This window comes from Sceloporus undulatus, chromosome 5 (assembly GCF_019175285.1).
Source record: "Sceloporus undulatus isolate JIND9_A2432 ecotype Alabama chromosome 5, SceUnd_v1.1, whole genome shotgun sequence".
Lineage (NCBI taxonomy): Eukaryota > Metazoa > Chordata > Lepidosauria > Squamata > Phrynosomatidae > Sceloporus > Sceloporus undulatus.
Window position 1 is genome coordinate 142,942,373 of NC_056526.1, and position 19,050 is coordinate 142,961,422.

Sequence of the window (19,050 nt, forward strand, 5' to 3'; positions counted from 1 at the left end):
ACTTTAAGGGATGCTATGTTTATCCAGATTGAAGACTTTATGCCTTGACATGACGTGATGACTTCAATGTCATGAGAGCTTGAAAATCTGAGGCCTTCTGAGGTTTCCTCAGACTTTACTCAACAATTCTCAGTTCAGCAAAAATAGTGGTTTGAATGTTGGACTCTGGAGACCAGGGTTCGTTTCACGGCTTGGCCATGAAATCCACTGGATGTCCTTGGGCAAGTCACATGCTCTCAGCCTCAGGGGAAAGCAATGGCAAACCTCCTCTGAACAAAGCTTGCCAAGAAAACCCCACGATAGGTTCGCCTTAGGGTCACCATAGGTGAGAAATGACTTGAAAGCACACAGCAACAACGAAAAGGACCATGTTTAGTGGATAGAGGTCACCAGGGTTGATGAAGTCCTTAATAAGCTAAAATCGACCTCAAAACATGGCAGTTGTCATTCCCATGATGCTCCGATATTACTTGCCTCTCACTCCATTGTTGTTGTTGTTACTGTGTGTCTTCAATTTATTTACATTGGATTATTTCTGCCACCTAGACTGATACCCCAATTATCAGAATTTTCTCCTTGGACCCACAGTTCAATTACATATGAATTAAGGATTTTAATAGGAGAAATTGGATTTATTTATAATTATTTAATCTCAACATAGAGTTCAGTTTATAATTTTCAACCATTTTAAACTGCAATGACATCATTCTGCTTTCTGCTGCCATTCTTGATTATTTGGTTCACTTGATTATTTGCATATTTATTCATATTATTTCTACACTGTTTTTCAAAAAATGGTTTCTAATATTCTAATTCAGAATAAGAGGCAAAAGCACAGCAAACCATTATTAAAGAATCATTCAACAGAAAGCAGCCTTTACCACTGTTGGCATTGGATATCGTAGCCCATTTAAAGGTTAGGAATCTATCAAAATGGAACTTACTCCTCAACAGGCATTCTGAGAACCAAGCTTCCCTTTTTCTGCTTCATGAGAAAATGTCTAAATTGGTAAAAATTACATAGGAGCCACCTACATAGATTTGGGCCTGTGCCTTTAGCTCTAATCACTGCTGAAATGTGATCCAGAACATTCTTCCCAGACCTCATTTGGCCTTCAGACTGAAAAATGTTAACCATACGTACAATAAAGGGCTGAAAATAATGTCTGAGGAAGGGGAATTGTTATAGATAGGAATAGTGGATTTGCTTTTTGAAATAACTAGTATAATATAATTCTTGCTTTGAATAAAACAGTAAACAGTAACCACAAAGAAAAAAGCATTTGGCAGCAGATTTCTATATTTCTATATTGAGACTTCCTAATGACTTTTTCCCTGGCTATGGCCTCCATCTTCCATGCATATATCTGAGTGCTGGGGAAGCTTTTCCGATCACTTGGAGGAGATTTGAAAGGAGGACAAGAGTTGGAGGAAAAGGAAGAAATTAGTGATACGTTCCTATACAAACAGGCATGCTTTGGCATGCACAAACAGCAATCTGGACACAAACCAGCTTTGCAATTAATTATTGTGGCTATTTGGTTGTATGAGATAAAACATCTGACAAGGTTTTCAGAAATTAACATACAAGGCCAGTTCTAAAATTAAATGAACTAGTGCTACATTTGAGAAAATAGACCAAATCTATGAAAACTTATGCTACAACTTCTTTTGCTCAGTCTCCAAGGTGCTACAAGATTCCTTTGCATACTGATATTCTAGATTTGCACAGCTGTTTCTGAATTCTAGTTCTACCTGCGTCTCACTGTTATTTAAGCAAGTGATTCAGTCACATGTTCTTATGGCACTCTATGTGATTCTCATTGGTTTGACTACAAGAAACCACACAAAGGATTTGACACCAAGTAATTCATCTTCTAGTAATATTTATAAATCTCCAAATAGCAAGACATAACTGCTTGGAGAAAGCTAATTCTTTTTCCACTCCTGTTTTAATAACCCATTAAAATTAAGAATTATAGAAATTTTAGTAAAATTAATGTATAAGTTTTCATCAATTAAGTGATCAGGAGACTTAAATCAGCATCAGTTTTCATATTAATAAAAATTATATTGAAGAAATAATTACTGTATAATTTCATAGCTTTTAAACAACGTCATATATCAGAACAGACACCATTTTAGAAGGTATGTGGAGGGGCAAGATAAAAGCTGCTTCTAAAATGGTGCCTGCCAGCCTCAACTCTTAATTATTTCAGGAAAAAAACTTTACATAAAAAAAAGTCTGCTGCCTCATTAAGTGGGTAACCTGTTAATGTTCCTTCTTTTACTGACGGATATGGAGGTTAACCAATTTATTTACAGGTTAACTGACTTACAGCACTTATCAAAACAAAGCAAAATAGCGGAAATGTTTACATTAGCGAATATTGCTTATTATAAGTGATGAATTAGGTTCTCTTTCCATCCAGAGACACTTGGGTTTTCTCAGCAATAACAAGTTAAAATTGAAAATGTAATGCGAGAAAACAAGCATAATGAAGACACCAAACATTATAAAAACCCCTACATAAAGACAGAGAAAAAGTAAAAGTAACAGCACTGTCTATCTGCCATTTAACTTGTGAAATTGCCTAGTACGGAAAGTCAATAGGATGACACTACAGCTAAGTCTGCATAGTTTCAGAAAACCCATCTAGTTTCATTTAGTTTCACTGAAATACTCCGCCATTCTCCTATCCTTTTCAGAGTGAATGTGTGTCAATAATAGCACAGTTGCAACTGTCATTCGCAGCACTCGCTTGGAATGAAAATTAGTGTCAGTCAGCACTAAGAAGGGCAATTGTGACAGAGCAGGGGAACAAAAAATATGAGTCAGAAAATGGAGAAAGAAATAGGTGCCTGAGCAAAAGTGAAACTGAAATCAATGAAAACATTTTAAAGCATTTATTTATCATGGACAAGAAAAAATAGACAGAATTTAGTTGTGTTTGTTATAAGAAGTGGTAGGCTTAACAGAATATCCACTGTATGCGTGGATTACCATGTTAAAAGTATTTTACCTTGAAATATGTTAATGTGTGATATAGAGAACAACCCAAGTTAAATTCAAAAATGCATTCCAAATGCATATCTAAATGTCTTCCTAAGTTTGGTGCCATCCAGATGTTTTGGATTTCAAGTGCTGTGGTCCTACTAAATACTGGTCATGTTAATTGGAGAGGATGGGAGCTGCAGCCCAAATATTTGGAGGGGGAAAGGTTTGGGAAGGCTTCTCTTAATCATTCTTAATTACAGTATTTGTTCCCATTGAAATCTTCCCATTTCTCCTTCAGTTTGTTATCAAAACTGTCAAATAGTAATGGAAAACCTCTGAGTGTGTCCATGCCCATGTTTGGTCTCTAACTCCATTATTGCCTTCCAGCACAGCCAATGGTCAGGGATGGTGGGAGTTGTTGGAGTACAGCCGTCCTTCTGAACAGGATTGAAGAACTTCTGACCCAGAAGGTTTCCCTGGTCAGCCTGCACACTTTTTCTGTTTTTTGACTGCTGACTGGAGCAGAGCAGAGGATGCTGTTGGATAGAGATGAACTAGAACCGTCAGCCTGGGAAACTGCTATACTTGGATTCGCTCTTGAGCAGATATGCATTAAGTTTATCTTTTGGGTACTCCTAAATGTGTAACTGAACCAATTCTTAATCTGGAAGTGAGTTGATGCTCACTAATAATCTTGACCTGTGGCAATGCCCTCTGTTATTGGGCCATTTTGAAAGACCTACATATCTCCTCTTGGGAGATAAAACCTACCACAAAAGATGTCCCTGCTTCACCAAGTGTTTAGCTGCACAGGCATAATAGCTTGTATTCCAGATTTTTGAGCCAGCTGGAGATTCTGACAGACAGAATATATTAACTCTGTCCCCATCACCTCTGGCCCCCTCTAGTTTCTTCCAGTAATTCATGAACTCTCTAGGTTGTCACAGCCTAAACACAGAAGAACATTTCTTCTGGCAAGGGTCAGTGCTATGCTGTCTGTGATGAAGAAAGGCTATTTTTAGTAAATACCTGCGGCCATTGATTTTGGTCCATGTAGTTCAGGAGCTGTTGAGACCATTCCTCACATGTGTCTGTATTGTTGTTTTCACAAGGGTGTGAGAAATAGAATACTGCAGCCTTGTTCTAGAATGGTTTCCAAGTAGATCTGATGAAGCCCTTTGAAAGGATGTTTAAACGGAAATCTTCCTTCTGTCACTGTTAATGTTGCCAAATTCTTAAACACTGCAATAAGGCCTAAATGCTGGATTATTTATTTATGTATTTATTTAGGAGCTAACACTCCTGTTTGGTTTCTTTGTTACAGTCAATAGTTCAATAAAAATGTTGTGTAAAAAAGTGAGCTGTGTGTTGCATGGAAGATGCTGTACTTGAGCTCACCTCTAAAGTGAACAGACATACAGTGAACTGTGCTTTGTATGTTTTGTAGGAAAATGTTAACAATCTTATCTGAATTCATTACTTCTTTTGATCCCAACCTGTTTCCAACCTTGAACAGACTGGAATCTGGAATCCGGTCTGTTCAAGACCCTTTCCAAATTAGAATTTGGCCAAAAAAGGTCCTCTCTTCCAGATATAGAATATAATCATTTTCACATTTACTTCATCCTCTTGAAATGATAGCCATTCTCTTCATTTTTAATTTGACAAAGCTTCTAAATCAATAGAGAACATGGTACCCAAAGGTGATGGTAAGATATAAACCAGAACAAGAATACCTAGGTAACTTATCTTCATTGAAAATAGAGTAAAACAAGCAAACCAGCTCCCCCACATTCCATGTGTTCTGCCATTTAGGTGGTTTTATTAAGCAGCAAGACTATGAAATACTTAGTAAATGAAAGAGCATCACCAACAGAGACACAGCCAGGAATAAAGTTGGGATTTGTTTCCACCTGCGGACCTAGCTAGCAAGTGACGTCAACCAGCCATATCTTCGAACTCCTTCACCATGGTAACACCAGTAAAAATTAAGACAAATTGCTCTTCAGGTTTCAAAGAGGTTTCAAAGAGACTGCTGCTCCAGAGACTAGGACCCGGAGCAATGGATGCAAGCTACAGGAAAAGAGATTCCACCTCAACATTAGGAGGAATTTCCTGACAGTAAGGGCTGTTCCACAGTGGAACACACTTCCTCGGAGTGTAGTGGAGTCTCCCTCCTTGGAGGTCTTCAAACAGAGGCTGGATGGCCATCTGTCGACGATGCTTTGATCTGGATTTCCTGCATGGCAGGGGGTTGGACTGGATGGCCCTTGCGGTCTCTTCCAACTCTATGATTCTATGATTCTATAGGTATCTAGCAGATTCTGCCTTCCACGATTTGCAGCTTAGTAGATGCTTCTGCTCAGCTATATGAAAAGTAACTTCAACAGGAAATCAAGAGTTTTGAACTGGTTTATATAGGACTTCAAAATTATACTGTATGTATCTATGTGCTTTTAAGTAACCTGTCCACTTCTGGCAACCCCATGAATTTCATACGGTTTTCTTAGGCAAGGAATACTCAAGAGATACTTTTGTCAGTTCTTTCCTCTGAAATATAGCCTAAAGCATCTGGTATTCATTGGCAGTCTCCTTTCCAAGTACTAACCAGGATGGACCCTGCTTAGCTTCCAAGATCAGACAGAATCCGGTGCATTTCAGGTATTTGTTGTTATCCTCTGTATGATCAACTTCAACTTATGGAGACCCTATGAATGAGAGACCTCCAAGTTAACTATTATCAACCACCCCCATGTCTTAAAGACTCAGAGCTGTATTGTTTCCTAGACTGAATCTATCTGGCATGTGATCCTTTTCTTTTCCTGCCTTCACCATACTAAGCATTATTGTCTTTTCTAGTGTGTTGTGTCTTCTCATACAATATATCCAAAGTATAACAGTCTCAGTTTAGTCATCATGGCTTCTAGAAAGAGTCAGCCTTGATTTGCTTTATAACCCTTTTATCTATCTTTTTAGCAGTGTATCCACAGAACTCTTCACTAGCACCCATTTCAAATGAGTTTATTTTTTACCTATCAGCTTTCTCATTGTCCAGCTGTCACAAACATACATAGACAGAAATTGGAAATAGGATGGCATGGACAACCCTAACTTTAGTATTCAATTATATATCCTTACATGTCAGGATTTTGTGTAGTTCCTTCATAGTTGCTCCTCCAAGTTCTAGCCTTCTGACTTCTTGACTGCAGTCTTCATTCTGATTAATGACTGAGCCAAGGTATGGAAAATCATGAACTATTTCTATGTCTTCATCATCTTTTTAAAAAAGTTATTTTAATCATCTGTGGTCACCATTTCTGTTTTCTTAATGTTCAGCTCTAAACCTGCCTTTTCACTTTCTTCCTTGAGTTTCTTCAGTAACTGTTCCAAGTCTTTGCTATTTTCTTCTAGCAGTATGGTGTCATCCGCATATCTTAAAATTACTGATGTTCCTTCCTCCCATTTTCACGCCTCCTTCCTCCAGGCTTAACATATTATATGTTCAGTATACAAGTTAAACAGATTTGCAGCTTTGCCTGAACTCACCAATTACCATTTCTTTTCTTTGTACTGTATTCTGTCCTCAGAGTAGCCTCTTGTCCTGAATACAGGTTATGCATCAGATGTTGTGGCACACCCATTTCTTTAAGAGTGATCCACAGTTTTTTATGATCTATTAGCAATGATTAAAAGGCTCTCCCCATCAGAATGTTTGTTAGGGTTGTCATATTTCAGGGCACTGGCTGAAATACCAAGAAACTGTTGTGCTTCTCGGTGTCTCCAGGCAGGGAGATAAATTTCATAATAAACATTGCTAGAGGAGGTGGGTGGTTTTTTGTTGTTTTTGCTTTGTTTTTTAATGCTATTGTGTGAAGAGGCCTTTAAAACATTCATTTCTCCCCATTCCCTGCCAGTGCTAGTACAGTGTTCTGCTTGTACCAAAAAGCCAGGAATGAAGGCAGGGAACTCAGGGCCCAAACAGACAGGCCAAAAGAAAGCTGCTTTGGGTCACTTTTGAGGTATGCTATTTAAATTACACATTAGGACTGGAGCGTGACTTTGGCGTGGCTTCCAACCTCTTAGGATGCATGCAGCATTTAAACAGCATACCTCCAAAGTGACCCAAAGCAGTTTTATTTTATTTTATTTTATTTTATTTTTGGCCTGTCTGTTCAGGCCCTGAGTCTTAACATTGGGGCATACATGCAGGCCCATTATGTCATTTGGAGCAGCCCAACAGCATGGTATAAATAATGTAACTATTTATCAACATGCTGCTCTCCAACATTTTTGCAGTATATGCACATGCTACTGGTGTGAAAACCATGTGGAACAAGCAAATCTGAATAGAGCAGTCATGGATTAATTTATTGAAATTACATTTCACTGCTGCTAAAAATAGACCAGCCATAAGTTGGAAATGTCTTGAAGGCACACATCACACCCAGAGTTCACAATCTTGTTAACTACTAATAGTACAACTACTAGTACTAACACTAGCAGTATTAGCATTAGTATTACTTGCTCATGTAAGTACTATTTTTTATATCAAAGCAAGTGAAGCCAATTCCATCTGAAAATCTGTTATGTCTCTGGCTTAGACAACTGGGACAAAGCTCCAATCTAAATATAACTCTGTCCTCAGTTATTGCAGTTTAAATCAATGGCAGCTTTTAAAATGACAGAATGCAATGGAAAGTTTCATCAAATGCCACCAGAGATGCATTCTGCAAATTTTGTTCAGATACAGAATAATGCCTTCCCCTTTAATGTCTTATTCTCTTAGAACACAGCTAGTTTGAAAAAATTTGCTTCTGCATCAAACTGACAAGTACCTTTAGAGGTTTTTACTTCTCTACAGTACATGTCACAACTTTCTGGCTTGAGATGTTAAGCATGCTTCTACATGACCTCTGTGTTTGTGGCAGACTGTCATCTGATTTAATCATAGTTGTCTCCCATGACATACAATTAATGTAGTGTATAAAATCTAGCCTTATGATCTACAAGTTCTTCTGCAGAAGTGTTTCAGGTCTTCCACATGTTCTCTCCTTTGTCATACACTATGATTTAACAGATTACACACATTCTCTCATATTAGCAACTGCACCACATTTTGTAAAGTTACAAAGCAATAAAACATTGGGTTTTGATTATTTAAAGGTAAAGTTTCCTCTTTGATGTGATTGTCAAATCATGTCCGACTGTAAGGGGGGGGGTGTGCTCATCGGTTGCCAAGCTGAGGGAGCCAGCGTTGCCAAAGATGACCCCACAGTCATGTGGCTAGCATGACTGCACAGAATGCTGTTATCTTCCCAATGAAGCAGTATCTATTTATCTACTTATGAACTTGAAAGCTTTCATGGCTGGTGTTTGTAGTTTCCTGTAGTTTTTCTGGGCTATGTGGTCGCATTCTGGAAGAATTGGTTCCCGAGATTTTGCCTGCACCTGTGGCCCTCTGAAGTTGCCAGCCACAAATGCAGGAGAAACGTAAGGAATAAATTCTTCCAGAATGTGGCCACAAAGCCCAGAAAACCCACAGAAAACTATACAATTTATTACACCAATTTGTCATTTTGAGGGTTCAAAATGTTCAGAGCTCCCTATCTTTGTATTTTCTGGAAATGCAGTTTGTTTGTTTTCCTTGTTTTTAAAAGCTGGAATTTAGTATTACAGTGCACCCGCGTTATATACGGGCGCCTTACACAGCTTTCAGCATATGCTGAAAGCTGCTGCAGAAAAAAAGCAAGCGCGCCCTGGAAGGGATAATGGCACACACGCACCGCTGCATGCATAAGCCCCATTCATTTAAATGGGGCTTGAGCATATGCAGAATTCCCTTTATGCTACATAGGGAATTTCAGTCCACTAGTATTCTATTGGGGCAGGCAATTGAATGAAGAAGGAAGATGAGGAGTCATGACTTTATCCCATCTCTATTCCTGAAATAACAGTCCTTGAGAACTAAAGAGTGCTACAAGTCCTGTTCAAAATTATCTGTTCCAGCCACACTTATTATCATGCACACCCCTCTTGTTAACACTGAAATCCTCAAATCACAGTTTATTTGATTCAGAGTTAATATAACTCTGTTAGGTATACTTAAATCTGTGGCCCGCCTTGGATTCCTTCAGGGAGAAAGGCAACTTATAAATGAAATGAAATGACAAATCCCAGGATTCCACTGAGCCATGGAAGTTAAAAGCAGTGTCAAACTGCATGCAGTGAAGATGCAGCCTTAGCTTTGTTGCTGCCATTTGGGCTGACTTCTCCAGCACAAACAAATCTATGTTCCACAATGGTGAGTTGTGCTGAACTGACAAAATGCCGTAAGTAGATACCCATGAAAAGTAACATCCCATGTGAAAGAAGTCCAAATTGTGAGCATGGAAGAATATGAAATGTCCACTGTTGGTATTATTTAATAAATAAACAAATATCGAAGGGAAAAGCCTCTATGACAGATACATGAACCAGAAAAGACCATTACAAAAACATAAAGAAAAGGATATTAAAAAATATATAAACAATATATATAAATGAGAATGATATTTACATCCAATATGGATAACCAATGAACAGGAATATAGAAATGTACGTTGTTGTTGTTGTTGTTGTTGTTGTTATATTTATTTATATCCCGCCCTTCTCCCAAAGCTGGGACACAGGGTGGCTTACAGCATTAAAAAACACCACACAGTTAAAAACATACAAAAATAGTATATTAAAATAGAATTTAATCACTACAATAATTAAAACAAATTCAAGGCTAAAAACAAGTTTAAAAAGTATTAAAACAATATAACAACATTAAAACAATGAAATAACATTGTGGTATTCTATTTAGTTTTGAGTGCTTCTATTCCTAATCATTCTCATTTTTGTTCATATATTCTTTAACCTCCTTTTCTCTATGCTTTTGTACTAGTTATTTAGCAAATCAAATATAAATCAAATTCTAAGATTTTTAAATAACAGAGTCGTGGGGAGGTTTACATGTCACCATGTTTTATGTGTTTAACAATGGGAAAATTGTATGGCAATTTGGGAAGGTTGTTTTTTTTAATGTAATAAGTAGGAAAACCTACAAAATAAATAACTGTAAGGTAAACATGATTAAGAATTGACTTAACTTCAAATCTTACCTTCATATCTATTTCTGTGCCATGGATTTGCTGAGCAACTGTTTTAATGATCCCAATGACAATATCCTGGAGACCTTCTCTCTCTGAGTAGTAATGCAGAATGAGTCCCTTCCCTTTTTCTGCATCAGTGCATCTAAAGGAAGGGGCACGCATGCCTGGGTATATTGTGGCAAGATGGTCATGCAGAGCATCAAGGTTCTGCAACGAAATTATTTAAAACAGGAAAAAATTAGAATCTAATACTCTTATCATTTTCAGTAGAGATCTATGCCCATGGAGAGATAAATACAAACAATATGGTTGATGCTTATAAACACCTTTAAAACACAATTAAGGATAGCAGATTAAAAACAAATTGTGGGAAAATTTAACAAATCTGGAACTAAAAGCTGAAATTATAAGGAAACAAGTGAAGAAAATTCCAATCTCGTACCCAAAACTATTCATTCTCCAGATCCACTAATAACAAAAAGGAACCAAAAGCAACATAACATCTTGAAGAATATTTGTACCAAATCTGACTTTTCACCCAATAGGTCAAGCATTACTTCCCCATTACTCCTTTGATACAGTCTAATGCCATATTAGTTACTGCTTAGATGTTGTTCTGTATTGAAGAATGAAGAGGTTTTAAAAGTGCAAGATTTATCATGCTCTCTGTTAGCATCTGCAGATCCTCAAAACTCTCTAAACAGCTTTGGACTTCATTTCCCATGAGTTATGAAAACTCTCAACAGCTGCTTCATCTCTAGGGAGATTTATGAAGGAAATGAGTGTCTAGTAAATTAATTCCTGAGGCTGTACACAGCCTAGAACATCATCTGAAAACTTATTTGCTTTATGTTTTCATTGAGCTGATAGTTTCTCTATTTTTTTTACCTTCTTCTGAAATTAAATGCAACCAAAAGGAATACATGCAAGAATACAACAAGAGCACCAAAGACATTTAAAAACTCAGCAAATAAAGGAAAAGATTCTATCTAAAGCAAGATTAAAATTCAAGTTATAAGGCATACATTAAATGGTGTGTGTCTGGATGGGTAGGTGGATAGGTGGTTTAGAAGAAAACCAAAGGTTTGAACACCTTCCACACATGAATTACAATATGAAATGTGTGGTATAATTACACACACAAACATGCACACATCAGATTATTGTGGGGGTATTATGTGTGTATGTGTGTCTATAAATAAAGTTAATATAGGATTACTATTATTTCTTACCGCCTCTCCCCAAGGATTCCTTGCTTGCAACTTTTGCTGATGAATTTTACACAAAATTATATTTTTCAGTCTGTATAGGGAAGGGAGCCAAAGTGGTATAGTAGCTTGAATATTAGATTAGGACTCCAGCCATGGAAGTCCATTGTGTGACTTTGAGCAAACCATACCCTCTTGGTATTACAGGAAGGCAATGGCAAACCTCTGAATAAAACTTATCTAGAAAAGCCTATGATGGTGTCACTCTAAGGGCTTGAACAGACAGGCCAAAATAAAGCTGCTTCAGGCCACTTTGGATGTGTGCTGTTCAAATGATGCATGCATCCTAGGAGGCCGTAAGCTGCACCAAAGCCATGCTCCAATCCTAAAGACTGGAGTGCAGCTTTGCCACAGCTTAGGACCTCTTAAGATGCATGTATCTTTTAAACAGCATACCTCCAAAGTGGCCCGAAGCAGCTTTATTTTGGCCTGTCTGTTCAGGCCCTAAGACAGAGTTGATTTGAAAGAAGATAACAACAATTTTATCAAACTACAGCCAAATATGCTTAAACTTTTGGAGCAAGCAGGGGAAGATACCTCCTTCCAACAACTCTTTCTAATGGACAAAAGAGGCTGTTTGCAGAAAATATACCATATATACTCAACTATAAGTCAATCTCATGTATAAATCGAAGGCAGGTTTTAGAACCAAAATTATGAAGCAAAGGATCTTAAGGGTGAAGCAAACAATGGCAAAGAACTTATAAAATTCCAGCAGGCATAAATGTTAGCACTCACACTAAGGACTGGATGAATGACAGAGCAGAAGGGGGACAGTGGTTTCATAACAAGTTACACTCTTGCCTTTCACCAGGGGATGGTCCCTTTTTGATAAGAGTCAAAGTACAGTACTTCCACTGACCCATGGATAAGTTGAATTAGGGTTTTTGGGTTAACTTATTGACTAAAATTTCTAGACTTACACATGAGTATATACAGTAAAGACATGCCTCCTGACTATGGGCCCATACAGACAGTTCAAAATAAAGCTGCTTTGGGCCACTTTGGAGGGATGCAATTTAAATGACACATGCATCTTAAGAGGCCAGAAGCTGCGCCAAAACTGTGCACCAGTCCTTAGGCCTGGAGCGTTGCTTTGGCATTGCTTCTGGCCTCTTAGGATGCATGCAGCATTTAAACCGCATACCTCCAAAGTGACCCAAAGCAGCTTTATTTTGGCCTGTCTGTCTGGGCCCAATTTTAGTGAAAAAGGGAAACTGATAGGGAAATTGCAAGGGACAAGATAGATGCACTATTACCATTTGTCCATTAAAACCACCATTTCTAGTTCCATTTTCCCATATAAGCAAATGGTAGCAGAGACAGAGTACAGCAGCACTAATACTGCTTTTCAGTCAAAAAGTATTAAAAGGGGAGCAAAATTCACAAGCAGTCAGAAGTCTTGAATCAGGTTGATGTAACAGTTATTAGCAAGGATGGCAAATAGTAGGTTCAAATTGCTGAGGAAGCAATTGGGGCAATGAAGTATCTACAAGATAATATATTCCCGATACAATATTCTATGAAGATTGTGAACAGTGGCGATTGGTTGGTTGGTTGGAGTGGAAAAGTGTGTCTTACACCCTTACAGAAAGTATAACACAGTTGCATCAGGGAATGGCTAAAATATCACAAAGCATTTAACTGGCTGCCAAAAAAATAGTAAATGACGCTTCTCAGTAGGTACTGTGATAGCCTAAGGCTTTCACATTTGACAGAAAATGAGGAAAAACACAAAGTAACTTCCCCCAGTTCTAAATACACCACAGATTCACCTATTTAAGTAAAACACTGGGATATGTTGGTGGGGGGGGGGGGGTGCTCCTGCACTTTTAATAGATGTTTAGATGGTGGAAATTTAAGCAGATGCAGTTTGTCATTATGCCAGTGTATATGATGAATGTTAAAGAATAGGATCTCCATTATTTTAAAATAAGATACAGTATACAGGACAGATGTAACGTTTGTTACTGAAGGCAACATTCCCCTGACACTACATCTCCCAGAATCTCCCAACCAGCATGGCTACAGAAGATTATAGGAGCTGTGGGTCAAAATATAACTTTCATTAGCTATTGGTATATTTAATAATAATAACAACAACAACAACAACAACAATAACAACAATAACAACAACAACAACAACAACAACAACAACAACAACAATAATAATAATAATAATAATAATAATAATAATAATAATAATAATAATAATAATAATTTATATATATCCCTGCGGATTGAGGCGGGAGTACAGCACAATTTTAAAATTACAGTTAGTTAAAATATATAGACATATTGATGGACATTTTCTCTGTGTGGTTCTTTTCTGAGTGCTATAAAATGTCAAGAAACATACTCTCTGTTGCTATTTTAAAAATATGAGTAGGCAAATAAAGCACTCCCTAAAGTATCTTAGATTAACCACCACTTTGTGTTTGATTGATTTTAGGGGCAGTAATCATGTGAAAGACTCTCTTGGGATTTCTCAAATTGCACTTATCTACTAGCTGCCTTACATTTACATGTTGCATTAGTAATATTTTCAGCTTCCCATTATACAGAAAGGAGAAATTACATCTTTTAAAAAGACAAATTATTTTTAATTGTCTCCTTTTACTTGCTTTCCAGATAGGTTTCTCACGTTTGTATCCTTGAACTAAAGGTGTATTCTTTAAATAAAAGTCATTCCAATACTTAAAAGTTGAAAAAGTATAAGTATGCCTGCTACAGCTTTGAAATGTTTGTTCAGTCCATGCATAGTTATTGACATGGACATATAAATTCTGGGATCCTAGTCAGCTTGGAGCCTTTCAGCAATTTTGTATTATGAATACATCAGTAATACTGTATCTACAAGGACACAAAGTAATTGATTCTGGATAATTAATCAGTTTAAGATTCTTCAAAATCTCATCAATACAAATAAAGACAATCCTATTTCTTTCCTGATTAATCAAAATACATAAAGGGTAATAAAATCAGGTTAAACCGGATTTCTGAGATGATCCTGTGTGCACTTGTATGGAAGTAAGACCTGCTGAACACAGGGGGACTTGCTTCTAAATAAATTATTTAGCATGCTGTTCATGTTGACTTTACATCAGAATCCAACCACTGATGGTCTGTCACAGATCACTTACCTGCAAAAATTCTCGGACATTTGAACCCAACACACGCAGGATGGTGTCATAACCAGATTCTTGGCAAAACACGAAAAACATTTTCCCAAACATCTGAAGGATTTCTCCAGCATTAAGGTCTAGAGAAAACATGAACGCATTTTTGATAGTTTGAAGATATCAAGAGCCCACTTCCTTTACTGAGCTAACATACCACATTTGTTGCTTTCTAATAATGTTAATATAAGATTAGGAGAGCAGACATGGCAAATTTTAAAATGAACAAGACAAGCAACACCCAAAGGAAATCAAGGAACATGATATCCTAATTGCTTGAGCTTCAGGTTTTCTTCAGAATTAACCCTGAAGGAAAACATGATTTACTTACTAAGAACTTTGCTTGCTGCAGCAACCAAATCATATGTTTTGGAATCATCGTAAATAATTCTGACTAGAAACTGCCCTTCTTCATCCAATTGGGCCTCCCGCCTAGAAAAAAAGATATGAAACAAAGATGCATATGGGTGAATGCGTCCAAATATTCAGAGTTATCAGTGCTTACTTAGTAAGTGAAAAAACCGGAAAGTGGTAGGAGTAAGAAAAATATTAGTTTTATATCATTTAAATGATACCGGAATTAAATTGGGGAAGTGAAATTTCATTTCATATCAGCAGTTAAAATATTAACTGGAAGCCCTCAAAATAATATCACAGGAATTTTAATATTGGTCTGTGTTTGAAATTCTGAAATTTACCTATTTATTAAAATTTAAGGAAGGAAGGGTCAGGTGTTATGTACATTATTGATACAGAACATTCTTTATTGGCATGAGAAATAGACAATATTAGAATCTGAGTTGATTTTCAAGCTTACATTGAATGAGAATGAAATTTTATATGTATAAATTCACTTTGGAATCATGTTTTAATATCATTATGTATTAACCCTCAGCTACTAGGTTAGAAATTGTTTGCATTGTGCGAGGGCTGAAACACACGACTGCATTAAGCCAGCTTCACGCTAGCTTAGAAGTGTGACGTTTAGACATGTCACTCCCCAAGCTGCCAAGAATTCATGCTGGCGATGACATGCTGACGGCTTCTGGGTGACTCAGGGGTGAGGCGTTTAGATGCCACTTGCCCCAGAGCCAGCAAAAAGCTGGCTCTAGAGACAAAGGGGCAGCTCCCCCCCCTCAAAAAAAAATCAACTCCTATTTGGGTTGGAAGCTGGCTGGATTTAGGGTTGCCATAATTGTCCACAATTACCAGGGATAAATGTAGGGCAAATTCAAGACCAAACTGTAGGACAACTGCAGGACAAAACAAAGCCCAAAATGTAGGACATTTAAGGTCCTCCATTTTTCTTAAATGTCCTACATATTGGGCTGAGTTTTGTCCTGCAGTTGTCCTACAGTTTGCTCTTGAATTTGTTCCACATTTTGTCCCTGGTAATAGTGGACAATTATGGCAACTATGCGTTTGCTGCAGCCCCAATCCAGCCTTAAATGGCGCAGCTCCAAGCTGCCCCATTAGGGCTGTCTGTTTCGCCCTGAGTTTTCATACCCCAATGAGAATTCCATTTTATTGATAGTTAAAGTAATTAGGTTTAATATATATTTCAACAAAAATGCAAATATACTCTCAAATAGCTTTATGGTTAACCAGAACACATGACTAATGCTTTGCGACATCACAGTACAACAAAAAGAAAGAAAGAAAGAAAGAAAGAAAGAAGAAAAAAGCCCTGTCCTTTTAATATTGTTTTGGCTATGTGCTCCTTTATTTTAATTTAGTCAAGAAAATGACTATTTTTAGAATTAAAGGTAGGTTACCATCCGGAGTATATTTATGTGAAGCTGTGATAATCCTGAAAAAAAGGAAGAAATGTTTCTAGACGATTAGAAAATGATATTGTGCCTCCCCTTTTTATTTTTTGAAGAAATTATTTCAGTCACAAGCAATGATGAATTTAGCCTCCTCAAGGAGGATGAGAAGAAAGAAAAGGGAAGGAAGAAGGTGGTAACTGGTTCCATAACTGTATTTCTTAAAGGATGTTAGAACAAGGGCGACAATAAATGCAGTTAAATATTAAGCCAGCTATATTTGCAGTCTTCCACACCTGCCTCCATTGTTGTTTCTCCTTATAAATCAGCACAGTGGCATGAAAAGTTACAGTTTTATTCATGTAAACATTTAGTCTGAAAGGCAAGGAAGCAATGAACCCTGCAAAGCATGTCACTCCCACCTGCAAGGAATAAACTGTAATTATGGGAACCAGCAGTTTGGGAGGCTGGGACATATAGGGACCAAACAGACAGGCCAAAATAAAGCTGCTTCGGGTCACTTTGGAGGTATGCTGTTTAAAGGATACACGCATCTCGAGAAGCCAGAAGCTGCGCCAAAGCATGGCTTTGGCATGGCTTCCAGCCTCTTAGGATGCATGCATCATTTAAACAGCATACCTCCAAAGTGACCCGAAGCAGCTTTATTTTGGCCTGTCTGTTCAGGCCCATAGATTCATTTCCTTTCTTACAAATATGCTCTCCTTTTGCTGGGAAACCAAGTATAGTATGTTCCACCATCTATACTACTTGAAGCTATCACAAAACTACAAATCTCAAAATTCCAGAGCACTGAGCCATGGCTGTTAAAGTGGTGTCAAACTGCATTATATCTGCAATGCAAATTAGACCTGAGTCTGACATAGACCAAGAAACATACTGTATATACTCATATACAAGTCGACCTCATGTATAAGTCAAGGGAAGGTTTCAGGGTCAAAATAATGGATTTTGGTATGACCTGTGGATAAGTCTAGGGTAAAACTTAGGTGGTTATAACGAAGGATGGAAAGGGGGAAAATACCACTTCCATCCTGCCTTCTCCTTCTCTGGACCTCTCTCATCCACCAAACACAGTTCCCCAGGTGCTGGAGGAGAGGTTTTAACATCCAATTGAGAAGGGAAGCAAATGGTGTTAAATCAGGTGATTCTTAAATGGAAAGAGGAGGCTTGCACATCAGACTGGAGAGGGAAGCAAGTGGTATTAAATGAGGAGTTTCTTCCATGAGAAGAAAAGGCTTGCAAATCGGACAGGGAACCTCTTTCACACACATACACACACACTGAAAAACGCATGCCTTGAGGCACCAAGAGTGGAACAGTACTAGTTATTGACCCATATATAAGTCAACCCAGGATTTTAGGGTCAATTTTGGTGTATAAATTTCTCGACTGATAGTCAAGTATATACGGTAGTTTTAAACACTACTATGTGTTTACATTTCTCTAAGATTAAAGAAAAATTGTGAAGGTCTGTCTTCTCTATTTCCAAATGACAGGTATACAGCAGTAAAGATATGAACAAACAACTAGAGTAATGATGGAGTTAAAAATAAAGCAAGTGACTTGAAAGACTCATCCTGTTGAACATATGCTTAATGTTTCCTCCCTATGCAGAAAATGCATCACAGGGTCACACCTCATTTCCTCTGTTTATTTGTCCCTTATCAGATCCAAAATACAGTACAGGCACACCAAGAAAGCACACTTAAAAACTGCTTGTCTTTATAAAATTTCTCTGCACTTCATTACAATGGAAGTTATAGCACTGAGATAAGCTGATGAACGTGTTCTTCCTAAATTGTACTTTGTGTCCCCTTTTAATCTAAACATATCTAAGGGTAGTATTTTTCATTAGAAAATAAGACCAATACTAACAGAGGGAGTGACCTACCTGAAGTAAATAATTTTTAATTTCCATTAACTGCCAAACTTAGACATCTATGAAGTTTTTAATGTATAGCTAATACCCATACCCTGTTCTTGCTTCTCCATAGTTAAATCTTCCTTGTTGTGAAGACTAGTATTCTTAATAGCTGTTACCAGATTACATGTTTTTATTTCTTCTTCATCATATTTATTTTTATTTAAACCATTAACACATCATATACCCATTGTAGGAAAAACACATATTAATACAACTACAATAGCTTTATAGATATATTTCATTAAATATAATACAGATCACATAGTCATAAGGGATCTAGTTAAAACAGACCAATTAAAAAACTGAGGCCTGTTACAGACAGCCAAAATAAAGCTGCTTACCCAGGTTGGGACAGTTCATGTCAAAATGGTTCATGTTAAAACTGCTTTCATATGAAAAAATCTACATGTATAATATTAAAGTAAAAGAGGTTTGTTTCGCTCCTTCACAACTGGAAAAACTGCATTTGCCAAAGAACAGTGCATTTGAAAAGAATGCACAAAGCTGTTGACAAAAGCAAGGCAGAAGATGAAGTTGAAAGAATGAAAGGTGGCTATGCCTGTTACAGACAGCCAAAATAAAGCTGCTTGAGTCACAGTGGAGATATGGTATTCAATGATGCATGCGTCCTAAGAGTCCAGAAACCACACAAAGCCACGCTCCAGTCCTTAGGGCTGGAGCATGGCTTTGGTGCGACTTCTGGACTCTTAGGACGCATGCATCTTGAAATACCATATCTCCACTGTGACTCAAAGCAG

The 19,050-nt window shown here is 37.4% G+C and overlaps 1 protein-coding gene across 1 annotated transcript in view; it reads right to left on the minus strand.

Annotated features, from left to right (window-relative positions):
* The window catches only part of GUCY1B1 (guanylate cyclase 1 soluble subunit beta 1), a 66,962-nt gene that overhangs the window by 15,479 nt on the left and 32,433 nt on the right, over positions 1 to 19,050 (minus strand). Inside the window, exons 3-5 of the mRNA XM_042469514.1 lie at positions 14,913 to 15,013; positions 14,546 to 14,664; positions 10,144 to 10,341 (exon numbers count right to left, since the gene is read on the minus strand). Coding sequence (XP_042325448.1) covers positions 10,144 to 10,341; positions 14,546 to 14,664; positions 14,913 to 15,013 — 418 coding nt within the window. The remainder of the gene's footprint in view (positions 1 to 10,143; positions 10,342 to 14,545; positions 14,665 to 14,912; positions 15,014 to 19,050) is intronic.